Source organism: Pan paniscus, chromosome X (genome assembly GCF_029289425.2).
Source record: "Pan paniscus chromosome X, NHGRI_mPanPan1-v2.0_pri, whole genome shotgun sequence".
Taxonomy (NCBI): domain Eukaryota; kingdom Metazoa; phylum Chordata; class Mammalia; order Primates; family Hominidae; genus Pan; species Pan paniscus.
The window spans coordinates 103,443,163-103,456,648 of NC_073272.2; the positions used below are offsets into that span (position 1 = coordinate 103,443,163).

At 39.9% G+C, this 13,486-nt stretch overlaps 1 protein-coding gene across 1 annotated transcript; it reads right to left on the bottom strand.

The window, feature by feature from the left end:
- Window positions 1–320: 320 nt before the first annotated feature.
- Window positions 321–10,341, bottom strand: RAB9B (RAB9B, member RAS oncogene family). The gene is made up of 3 exons (XM_003819649.6): window positions 10,141–10,341; window positions 5,074–5,147; window positions 321–3,895 (listed from the first exon to the last, which is right to left on the bottom strand). Exon 3 carries the CDS (start codon window positions 3,851–3,853, stop codon window positions 3,248–3,250), a length of 606 nt encoding a protein of 201 aa, XP_003819697.1. The 5' UTR covers window positions 3,854–3,895; window positions 5,074–5,147; window positions 10,141–10,341; the 3' UTR covers window positions 321–3,247.
- Between the last annotated feature and the right edge of the window lie 3,145 nt (window positions 10,342–13,486).

Sequence of the window (13,486 nt, forward strand, 5' to 3'; positions counted from 1 at the left end):
GAGTTTGAGGCTGCTATGAGCCATGATTGTGCCACTGCACTCCAGCCTGAGCAATGGAGGGACCCCGTCTCTAATAACTAAATAAATAGAAAGAAAGTGGTATAAAATAAAAAGGACCTCCCTGCCCCAATCTTTAGAGTTTGCTTCACAATCAGTATAGAAATATCTGATCACTAGATAGTGGCTGCTTGGAGTACCACATGAAACATGATCCAGAGGCCACATCCAGTGCAGCCTGAAAGAGTGACTTGATTAATAAGTACTGTCCATCACACCCACCAATTGCTCAAAAAGAGAAAGGGAGGGAATAAACACAAACATTGTGTGCTGGTTATTCAAAATGCACTTTTTATTCACTTTAACACAGATGATTTTTTACAGTTGAAAGAAAATATTTGATACACAATTTTGAGTTTTTTTTAGCAGCACCTGCAACAAGAGGATTGTGGAATACCTCAGAATAAAGTAGAGATGGCTGGGGCAGGCACAAATTAACCTGATATTCATCAATCCACTGAAGACATATGGAATCTGAGGCCCCTGAAAGTTAGCCAATACATGACAATAAACTAAATAAATATTTTGTATGATGTTTTAACAGACCATTGAAAAACAGTATAGTCCTAATTAGAAATATATTATTCCAAAAATCTAGTGTTCTTTAAAAAAACACCTATTGAAAATATTACACTGCACATTCTAGGGTACACAGTCAATTTCTAAACCTATATGCACAGTTCTTGGTACTCACAGATTTCAGCCTTTGGTGTTTTTTAATCTTACCCAAACTATATGTCAGCACCCCACTGAGTGTTGCTTACCCAAATGCCACTGTTTATGTCACTTAATGTTGAGTGCTTTCATTAAGATATTGAGTGGTAATTTGGTAGAAAACAATGGTATGGCTAAGAGGAAAGGGGCTCCAGCTGATGGGCCAATAAAATTAACACTTGTCTTAGATGGACAGGATGCCTATGAATCCGATACCCATGTAATTTTTTTTTTTTTACTCAAATGACCACATGCCACTCTAATAGAGACAAATACTTTTGTGAGTTGATGGAGGTCTTTATGATGAAGGCCTGAGATCTACAAATAGAAACTAGTATAAGCAGAGTGCAAGTAGAAAGAGAAGGCCCCAGGTCTCATGCATTTAAAAATAATTAGCATTTAACAGTTCTGACGTACAGATTTTCACCCTAACATGATTGTAGCAAAATGATCACAGAACTTGGAAACCAGTGTGGCTGGCTATAGGCATAGGCAGGATAGGGACCAGTACTTAAGAGCTGTGGGGTCCCAGTTCTGGCTTTGACTTCTGGCGTCAAAGTTAATTGAACAATGGTGTCAGGATTATATCTTAATTGGAAATATTGAGTATGACTGGGTTGAAATACTGTCCTCTTCTTTTCTATTTGGCCAATATGTCCCAGAGCTCTTAAAGCACAAAGGTCCTACATGTAAGTAAGGCTGATTCCATACGTGGCTACAATGGAGAGTTGTAGGCTGTATTCCTATGAAAGCTCCCACCCCCTTCCTGGCCTAGGTCTCTTTTTGGGGTAATTTCTGTCTGTCACTATTTTTATCATAGATGTTTTAAAGTACAGATTAAAATCTATGCAGGGTAAACAGATCAACCAACAAGAACCATACTGCATATTCATAATATAGTATATAACTGACAGTCATGGTAATCAAAAATTGTCAAACCATTTTTATATTTTAACATGGGAGCTTTAAGATGTTTTTTATCAGTCACATAAAGATTACTCAGAGCTCAAGAATTTTTCTTGCCACAGTGCAAAAGCAAAAGGAAGAGCTATGTAGTTGCCGTTAAAGATTGATCACAGAATGGTTTGAGAATTTTTAAAGTCCCTCTCCATAGTCTTAGCTGTTATCATCAGATAAATCTAACCACAGCATGGCACTGATGTAGTTTATATATTCATAGAACTTAGAGCCAGAAAGGACTTTATATTGAACATGTAGCCAGCACAGAAAATCTTTTTATGGTATTCTAACAGATGGTCATCCAGTGAATATTTTCAGAGGCAGGGAGCTCACTATTAAGGCAGTCCATTCCACTGTTGGACAACTCTGATTATGGGAAATTCATTCTAACACTGGGTTAAAATCTGCTCTTCTCTCACTTTCAATGTCGGACCACTCTGATTATGGGAAATTCATTCTAACACTGGGTTAAGATCTGCTCTTCTGTCACTTTCAATGTCCTAATTAGGCTAGTTGAACATACAGTGCAACATATAAGAAACCAGTTCCTTCTTCTGCAATAAATATTTGAGTTAAGGAGCCTTGTGAGAAAAGTTCATTATCCCCCAATCTTTTATGAAGCCTTCTCCATGAGCCCAGCATGTTGGATCAAAGGACCATCTAAATTATGAGCAGAGAGCACTGCATCCAAATTCATATACTAAGCAGCATTGCTAAATTGGTAAGAGGTTGTCAGAGAAGCAACATCTCTATGCAGCAAAACTAGACTTAGGAAGTAAAAGCAGACCAACCATTTATTTGCAAAGGTGGTTGGCATATTTAAGCATAATCCATTCACTAGTATCCTATGACTTCAAACACAAGAAGTATAATCAATTGCCAGTGTCATTAGAGTATCTCTTATTGAGATGGGATTTTTTGAAAAGCTCAGATGGGAGCGAACCATACATAAGGATTTAAACAAGTCAGTGTATATCATTATACTTTTGCACTCCTAATCATTACAACTTCTTTAATTCAAGCCTAGGAATCCTTATTTGCATTATTATTTTTATTGTAATACAGCTCAAAGTCTGATTTTTTTCCCCTTTGGCAGAAATGTCAGAAACTGCTTGGCAAGAGTCTGATAGTGACATTTGTTAGTTGATTAATGGAACACTTTAAGAAATAGCTGTAGCTCTTTAACTCCTTCATGCAGCTGGGTTCTAGGTTTCAACTGTGATTTAAAAAATATTTAACTGTCTCAGGACTAAAACTTTCTGATATGTCCTGAGACACACAAGAAGGGGAAATAGCAGAAATCACGCAAAATACACTTGGCTTGATAGAGCTTTATTTTTTTTTAATTTTTAATTTTTTTAAATCAATCTACACTTCAATTTGAAAGGCTCTGTTTCACAATCAGAACCTTGTCTCTTACCCTCTTGTGTGTGTGTGTGCACTCTTAGAGGGGCACAGTTATTCTTACACTACTGACTGATCAATTTGGGGCACATTTTTAAAAGGCTCCCTATCTTTAACAGCACGAAGACCCTGCTTTGGAGCCACTGTTCAAGTCAATGGTGTGACCCAACATGCAATGCTCCAGCTGTTCCTCTACAGCCAGCACCTGCCTGACAGCTTCTTCAAAGGCCACTGTCACATTAGTATCATCTTTGGCACTAGTTTCTAAATAAGGGTAATCCCCATTCTCCATGCACCAGGTTTGTGCCTCCTCAGTAGTCACTTGCCTATCCTCTTTGTCTACCTTGTTACCCAGAACTACAAAGGGGAAATGCTCAGGGTCCTTCACATCCGCATAGTAAATAAATTCTTTCTGCCAGTTACCAAGATTCTCGAAGCTCTGCCGATCATCCACGCTGAAGGTCAAGAGGCAGCAGTCTGCTCCCCTGTAGAAGGGTGTCCTAAGGCTCTTGAAACGTTCCTGCCCTGCAGTGTCCCAGATCTGGAGGGTTACAAAGCGTCCATCTACCTCCAGATCTCGATTTAAGAACTCTACCCCTATGGTGTGAAAAGCCTGGGAGTCAAATTTGTTGGTTACATAACGGTTCATAAGCGAACTTTTCCCAACTCCACCATCACCCAAGAGAATGACCTTTAAGAGCAGGGATTTCCCACTCATTTTTGCAGCACCAGAAGGGAAGGAGTTTGTAACCAAGAGAACCTGAAAATAAAAGGAAAAGTAGGAGGGAAAACAGTTAAACCTGAAACTGAAATCAACTTCATAGCAAATTTCTCTGAATTATGAGGCCTTCTCATTCAACTTCTCTGATTTATGCTCATTAATTGATGTAGTACAGCAGAAGAAATAACACTAATTTTGCATAAGGGGAAAAATAGGTCTTGTTTTTCTGAGGTCTTTTGTTGTGCCAGGAAAATGGCTGAGTGCCATGGGTAAATGGACTAGCAGATGGTCCTGTAATTTGGTTCAGTTCTGACCCAATTCTAGGAGAGGAAGCCTAGAACAGGAATGCCACTCAAATGTGTGACAACTTTAGCTTCCGGTTTGGACAGTTCCAAACAATAGACAAATAGTATGAAATTGACTTGGGGTTTGAAGTCTGCTCCTGATGGATACAAAAATTACTGAGAAGAGAAAGCTACATAAACTGGATTCTTGATTCTGTCGGTAGAGGTCTGGGCCAGAATTAGACTGCACCCCAGAATTTGAAAGAGAGAACAAGGTTACGTTTCTTCAGGCATTTACCCCATTATACTTGCATTGATAGGAACACCCTCTCAAGTAAGGATCTTCTATATTTTTTTCTTCATGGAACAATGGCATTTAAGTTGATGACAATTGACTGATATCAATATAACAGCTGTCATGAAGGAAGGAAATCTTGAATAGCTTATTAGTTTTTGGATTCAGGTTTTAATTCCATAATAGCAACATTTGAAAACATACTGCAAAATTTAAAGTGCTAATATTTATACAGTACCCTACTTGTTACCTCCACAACATGTCTACACATGGAACACCTAGAATGTGTCTTAAAATAAAAAGATCAAATGCTTACTGAACAAATACTACCTTTTCCTATATTCTGTTAGGTACTTTCCCACTAGGTTTATTGTGGGAACTCAACGGTGATGAGGTTAATTGGATGATATTTACACAATAGACCCAAAGGGATGAAAACGAATCACTAATCGAAGGAGTACATGCAAAACAGTTTCTGGAAGCACACACATTTGAATATAATTTTACAAAATTTAGTAGCCCTTAAAATGATTTTGGAATGCCTGTGTACTAGCCATATATTTTTCTAAATATTCATTTTTAAGAGATCAAATATTAAAATATCCCAAATCCACAGTGTGCCCCCTTGAAATACCTACCCAGTGGGTTTTTGTCACAATTTAAATATTTTCCTTTTTTTCCTGTTGTTGTTTTATTCTTTCTTTTTAGGGTGCTATAAAACAGAATAGAAAACATTATTTAAAAAAAATCTATAATAAAATAATGTTAAGGCTCTATATAAAAATATATTCAAGTCAGAAAAAAAAAAAGAACCCACAGCAACCTCAGGTAACCTACAGAGGGTGCTTTTCAAAAATAAAAGTTCAAAATGCTACCTATGCTTAACATAAGCAAAATAATTTTATTCCAAGAACTTTAACTTATCCTAATTTGTAATTTATATAATTTTTTACATTTTATATTGTCTCTCAATTGAATTCTCCATTCAAAGTAAAAGCAAATTAAAGAAAGATGATATTCACAATAGATGACATTCAGGAAAAGGAAAGTACAGAGCAATCTAAGATATGCTGAAATCCTAAGTCGGAGATGAAACTTCTTCCTTTTATACCTACCAACGTTCCCATCTCCAAGAAAGTTGTTAGTGCACTCACCAGTCTGTCTCAAGGTTGTCTCTGCAATTGATTCCACATAATTAGAGAGCAGAAAAAAATTGTGTTTGTGGGCTTCCTGTTTACAATAAAGTATATTATCTTGGCTAATTATTTTATTAATTAGTTTAGGTCATTTTTCTTTTCTTTATTTATTTTTTAAATTTGAGACAAGGTCTCATTCTGTCACCCAGGCTGGAGTGCAGTGGTGCAGTCATGGCTCACTGCAGCCTCGACCTCCTGGGCTCAAGTAATCTTCCCACCTCAGCCTTCTGAGTAGCTGGGACTACGGGCATGCACCACCATGCCCGGCTAAGTTTTGTAGTTTTTGTAGAGATGGGGTTTCACCATGTTGCCCAGGTTGGTTTCAAACTCCTGGGCTCAAACGATCTGCCCACCTCATGTTCCCAAAGTGCTGGGTTCACAGGCGTGAGCCGCTGCACCTGGCAGTTCATCTGTCTTAAACACCAGTTTTAATATTTAGCTGGTGTTATTAAATTTAAATATACATTCATCTAATATTATAATTAATTATGGCAAGAATCTTATTTAAGCAGCATCAAGAGTACTGGTTTAAGAAGAAAAACAGTGCCTAGATCTGTGTAGTGTTATTTCTTACTGAGGAAGAACGAAGCTTTAAAAAAAAATCTGCTGCTTAATAATCACATGTTATTTTCTAAATATAGATAAAACTTATAATAAGGATTCATTAGATATCTAAATCAGTAATTATGAATTTAAATAATATCTCCTAAATGGATAGGCTTTATCCTCCTTCTTGGTTTATATACACTCTACAGAATTCTCAAGTTTCCTACAATTCCTGATTTTTGTCCTCTTTTTCCTGCTCCCAAATTGCTGTCTTTGGAATTAGCTCAAGTAACAAACATTTCTTTAAATGGAGATGAAACAAGTGTTAGCACACTTTTTTATTTTTTTTATACTGGTCTGTAGGATAATTTTACAGAGCAGAACTCTTGAACTCTCATTTTAAAAAGTAACAGAAGTACAAACTTGGGCATGATTCTGATGGCTAGTATTAAGCGTCCATGCCACACAAGCTTCCTTGAGTTCCTAGCAAACAGGCGTTCACATCATTAAAAGACTCACTGACCCTATTCTCCCAGTTGCAGATAAACTCAATAGACAGGTCAAGGACTGAGTGAATATGGAAACCAAATGCTCAGCTCCAGGAATAATGATGATGTATTAATAACTGTCTGAGATAATGCTGCAGTTGCTTGTGCATTCCCTATTTGGTTATGTGCACACATAACTTCTGGGCCTATAGGCTCTATGCCAAGGGAAAAAGAGGAAAAGCAACGTGGTTCAGTGTCAAGAGCACTGAGCTAGCTGGCAGTAATCAGGACACCAGGGTCTTCATCACTGTTACACCATTCATTTATTTTATGAACTTGGGCAGGTCATTTAATCTTTCTGTTTCAGTATCTTCTTACATAAAAATAGAGCAGATAATACCTGCCCTACTTAACAGGATTTTGGGGGAGAATGAAAAGCTTATGAAGTTTGCAAAGATTTGTAAGCATTTTTTGAAAAATTTGGTTTGAGATTTTTATTCCTCTGGCTCCTCCACCTCCTTTCATGCACTGGTGGGGGCATTGTGGCTCAGTATTAACCCTTCTCAGAAAGGGCCTGCTAGTGAAAGTATAAGAATTCTTCCTTTTTTCTTTCTTCCATATTTGAGAATGCCTTGTTCCTCAACAAGCTTGAACATCTGCATATGGCACAGAATCTCAGCATTGAAGGGACCTTCAGGGTCTTCTGGTCCAATCTTGCTACTGATATTTGAGAAAACACTACAGTGCCTATTGTGTGTTGTGTCCTTACTAAGGAAACCCTCCACTCTCCTCTGCTGTCTCCAACTCCCATTTATTTTCTAGAAGTAAAAATGAATACAGTTTAGATTTGTCTCCTTGCCTTCATTCAATCCTGCTGATTTTCCCTTGAAGTATCATTTTCTAGTCCTGTGCTACCATCCTCATTTTGGCCCACAATTTCTCACATCTAATCTATTGTGAAAGTTCTTCTCTCCCTGCTTCTGGTTTCTCCCCACCCAATCTACTTTGCAAAGCTTCATCACTCAAACATCCATTGGATGTAGATACTGTTGGGAATTAATAAATGTTTAAGGCAAGGTCTTGCCCTCAGGGAGTTTACAAATTAACATGCAAGCTCAGGATTTCATTGTTTACAGTTGAAATAATGTCATTATACTGACTTATTTTGTTAACAAACTTTTCCTGTCTTTCTTACATGATCAATTTTAAATTCCTAGATAGTAAGCTCACTGTACACATCTTTGAAGCCCCTTCAGTGTGCAGCACCAGGATCCTCCATGGATATAATAAATATTTGTTTACCAATTAAATGATTAGGTAGGTGCCCAGAATTAATGCCTCTGAATTGATGCCAAGGTACAATAGATCCATAGCTCTGTAAGATGCCAAAATACTATTATTTATAAGGTAACTAAAGAGCAGAAGTTATGAACTTGACTCGATCATTTTCTGGATGGGGCGTAATGGGAATTCCACCTGTTGAAAGTCAAGGGAAATGCTCCAGTTTTCCTCCCCCTACTCTCACATTTTAAAAATAAGTATATACATTTCCCCATTCCTACCCAAAACAAGAGCAGAATAATGATATCCAGTTGATGTTGTCGGTGGGTGCTGGCCTCTCCACAATCATTTATCATTGTTTGAAAATGAATGTCATGTCCTTTAGTACATACTTAAATTAAAAAGAACTAGCACAGTATAAAAGCAAATGAAATCATTTTTTCCTCCCCCAGAATATGCCGGATTTAATCCAAACCTTTAAACAAGGTAACATTAAGCAGGCAAATGAATTCTTTGATAACACTAAATATGTAAATAGGAAAGTCAAATGACGTATGCATCCCTTATGGGTCCTCTGTCGGGCGAGCATTTGGACCAAAACGCTTATTCTGATTTTGATCCCATTCAGAGAAAGATCTGACTCTAACTGAGTCAAATATTCGAGAGACGCAATTCCCCTTTCCTACCCCCACAAACTCATTAATGAGCATGCTCTAAGGATAGTTTACTAACTTTTTTTTTTTTTTTCCCATCAGGGTCTCAGTCTTGGAGAGTAAGGTGAATTAGGAATTTCCATAACCAATACTCCCCAGCTCTTTGTTCTTTAACACACTTGAAACCTTCTGAATCTGCAGTGCCCGTACCCACAAAGCCTTATTCAAATTATTGTATTTAGTTGGGAATGCTTAGAGGTGGGAGTGGAGGTGGGGGAGGAGGCAGTACAATGAAGAAAAAGAAGTTGAACCTTTGAAAATAGTACATTTTAGTATGATGATGGAGAGAAGAGAGGCAGAAAAGCAAATTTGCATCAGTTCAGTTGCCATGGAGTGGAATGATGCTCAAAATCAGTAGTGCAGATTGCTCGGAGGCAAGTCTTGAAAGGGATGTGTACTGCAGGGATCGATAGGGGAAGAGCAACTGGGGAGGGCTAGGCACTGGATGAGAGTGGCACTGTTGGAAGTCTGTACAGGGGAGGAGCCATGGTTGGACCTGTGGGGAAAGCCCATCTTGTGGCGACACACTGGTAAGGGCTACTCAACTCACTGTTGAATGCTGGCACAATAATTGGAAATATTGCACTGAAGAATTGGGCGCGGCTATATTTATGTAAAATTCAACACGGATGAGAAATGATTGAATGTTTGAGTGTGTTTCCAATACAACCCAATACTTGGCGTTGGTGCTGGTGGTGGGTGCTTCGTAGCGGGGAAACCCTCTGACGCACTGGATTCATTTTGCAGAGCTAACAAGTTATCAGCTACATCCATGCCGACTCCAAATGCCACAGCTGTCATGCCACTGAAACGCTATTCCTACATTCATGCCCACATTTATATCCTATATGCAACTCAAAGGGTCCAATGTGGAGTCCCACATCTAACCTTTCACTGCTCACAACGACAGCTCTAGGGCTATAAGCCCAAAGGCACACTAGATAGCAATTTGGCATCGTCCCCAGGACACTTCTTCCTCAGTAGACTGCCCAGGGACAAATAGGTAGATAAGGTTTGGATGACATCAAGCGAGCTGAACACAAGGAAAAAAAGCTTCCTTGGGAGACAAGAATGCTGGCATCTCTACGACAGGGGCACTGTTAGCATTACGGACCTAGAAAGTGAGATGTCACACATAGTCCCAACTACCTCCGACCCAGGTCCTCTCACCTCACCCCCAGCTCTTAGAGCTAGTCGGCTGTGGCGCATGCGCACTGAGCCACACCCGCTCCCCACGGAGCCCTGCGCCTCTCTGCTCGGCTCTGGCAGCAGCTCGGGATTACTCAGCAACGCCCCCCTGCACTGTCACCTGCCCCCAACTCCGACCTCGGGAGCGGCTCAGTCCCTTTTCTCAAGCTACGAGTGGTCCTGGGGATCAACTAGACTTTCCTTTCTCCCTCTTCTCACAGGCCCCCCACCTCCCGGCCTTCCGGGTCCTCCAGCCCCTAGCCCCTGTTCCTGCCCACGCACAGGCACCTTACCCAACACAATGGGAAGGAAACAGGAGAGGGCCGCGGGTGCCAGGCAGGTCAGCTCTGCGTGCCGGGAGTCCGGCTCCTTAGAGTCACCGTCACTGCTCCTGCTGCCTCCTCGTCCTCAATGGGGCAGCAAGTGCGGCTCGGACCTCGGTGGCCTGACAGCTGCCGCTCGCGCCCGCCGCTGCCGCCGCGCAGCGTCTCGAGCCCGCGCCCGCGCCCGCCAGGGGAGGGGGCGGGGCCCGCGCCGCCTCCTCGTGCCCCTTTCTCGGCGGTGGGGACCCGGTGTAGCCGCCTCCCGCCCTCCATGTGGCAAGCGCTCCCTGGTTCGCCCACTCTTCTTTCATGCTCATCGTCCAACCCTGGTCTCCCTTGTCCTCCTTCTCCTCCCCTAGCCGATTAGTAGGCACAGCGGCAATAGACCGTCAAATATTGCTCTTCCACTTAGCTCCTCTGCAGCCTGGGCCTAAGCCCTCAAGCAGGGCTAGCCACTGCCCCACTTCCTGCAATTATCCTCTGATCTACCTCATTTATCCTAGCTCAAAATCCTTTAATTTTGCCAAGAGGGTAGTACATACACCCTCTTGTTTCAAATAACTCAGGAAAACACATGATCACAACACATTGCTAGGCCCTCTAGCTGGGTACAGCTTATGAAATTTTCAGGCAATTAAAAAAAATGTCCACATCTGTAGCGCAGGCATAGAGGACACACTGCCCTTTACTCTTACCAGATACAGTTCTAGAGGGCCACACAGGGGGCATTACTTGAATTTCCCGGAATTGCTGCTGGGGCAGAATTTGATGTTTTAATTGTGCCTAGCCGACCAGCTAGTCTCTTTTTGTTGTTTTCTGTAGCCCTCTGGTACTTCCAACTAGTTTGTGATTTTCCCCCTGGAATTGAAGAAGGACAAAGCTCCTGAGGTCATTTAGCCTGCACTCCACCTGTCTGTCAGGCAGCTCCATCTCTGAAGCTTCCCCATTGCCCGAAACCCTGTGACCTTGTGGCACAGGCCCTCACTCATCTCATGACCCCGTCCAGGCCCTCACACATACCCGCTACTTCCATCTAGGCCACTCTTCCTCTGTCTCTTGACAAGGCAATCGTGCAATCAATCTCCGCAGGCCCCAGCTTAAATGTCACTTCTCAGGATAACCTTTCTCGATAATCTCAGAATAGAGATGGTGCCCCAGTTTATACTCTTGTAGCCTCCTGTAACTTGCTGTATTTTTCCTTCATAACACTTACCCATTTTTGGTGGTACATTTAAGTGTATGATTATTTTGTTGACAGCTGTCTTCCCTACTAAACTATAGTGGGGAAGGACTATGAGGTCAAGGACAACGTTTGTGTTCACCACCGTATGCACAGAGCCTAGGGCAATGCTTGCTGCATAGGACATGCTCAGAAAATATTTGCTGAATATGAATGAATGCTGTATCACTAATAATTGTTATATTTAAATAAAATAAATTGATGTAACTGAATCTCTTGTGCTCCTATTTAAACCAACCCCGTTCCCCACACATACACTCTAAAACACTCTTCTGATGAAGAAGAGATTCACACAATCCTCTAAATCAAATTTTCCGCATACATTTTACTCTATTAAAAAACTATTGAGCATGGGCCCCAACATATGTATAAGGATTTATAGATTATATACATGTACTACTGTACATGTATACATTACACATTACTTTAAACATACATTTTAATGAGTAAACATTAAAATACTCCAGCACAGAAATTTTAAAAGAATGAGAAAAATAAATATATTGATGTTCCAATGTTTTCTTTTTGCACCTCAATAAATAGTTTTGTGAAATGCTTTAAATAACAGTCCTTCATATTAGAGTAACTCGTCTTTAGGTGTAACAATCTAGACTACTTTTTCATTTTCTCATAGATGCCATTTTCCAACAGTTTAAAAATCTCTGAGAAACCCCCAAACCAACTGGCAAGTTTTAAGGATCTTTTAGTTTCTAAGCTACCTCGTTCTGTAGTCAGGATCTCACAACTGCTGAAAGCACCACACGTTTAGTGAATGTTGGAACACCTAAGGGTAAGAAAAATCCTTTGTTAGACCAAAGATTCCTACATGTAAATCCTATATTAAAAGAGTCTCTAGAGGCCACTTAAAAAGCAACTACTATTATCTTTCTAGAATGGAAGCAACATGACTAACACTAGTTGTGAGGGATCAGCAAAAATGGACAGCACGAAGATTCAAAGTAACAGCTGTGGATGGTTTTGTGGCTCTCAGATGGGACTATTCCCAATGGTCAATCATTGAGATCTGTCAAATAGTGTCCTTCACACACAATAAAAATTCTATTTTTATAACACAGTTACACACACACACACACACACACACACACAAAATAGAATCATAGTGTAGTCGGTAGATAGAAGGCCAAACCAAGATTGCGTTCGGATACCAGAGATAGGGTTACCTTCAGAGTCTCACACACACACACACACACACACACACACACACACACAGACACGCTCTTCAACATTCAGTGAACAAGATCTCCCAAAGTCTCATCCTGATCAGTTTGAAATACATTGACCTGAGCTTCAGGAAGACATAATTGTAATGTGATTAATTTAAAAGAACATCCTGGTCCAGCATTCACAAGTTGTTATGTACAAGAGGGTTCCGTGAAGCATTCAAATAAGTGTATAAACACTGCATACTATTTCCCTTCCAGAAGAGTCACATTGCATATTAAAACATTAACGTCTCTTGGAGTCCTGAAGTAAAGAAATCTGTTGTGTTGTTTTTCAATCCTACATTTCCAAAACTTTTGTGAACATGAATTTCTTTTGTTTATGGAACATCTATTAGCAGGACTAGAACAGCTCAGGACCCAATTTAGCAACTACTGTCCTAATCATTAATATTGAACATATTCATAGGCCAATGTATTTGTCATCTTTGTCCTAGAATATTTATGTGGCAACTATACACGTTATATTTTCCAGATAGTCCTGATTTCAAATACTTTGTCTTATTGTCCTAATTTTTACAACAATACTCATGAGATCATCTAATGTTTTATTCAGAAATTATGGCAGCCATAGATATGTAAAAAGGAAATTAGACAGTAAGAATTTGTCAACTATTTACCTATCATTGTCCAAGAGCAAGTCACAGTTTCTGGTGATACAATATTTTTTTAAAAAATCATTTGACACAGGGATAATATTATGGAATAGGAATACTTTGCCAGATTTTTCATAGCCTGAAGGAAAGATCTCTTAAGATTATCCAATTATGGAAGGCATCAGTATGAACTCAGTTTAGTCATTTAAAAAACATTTTTAAGCTCTGTCCACTAAAAA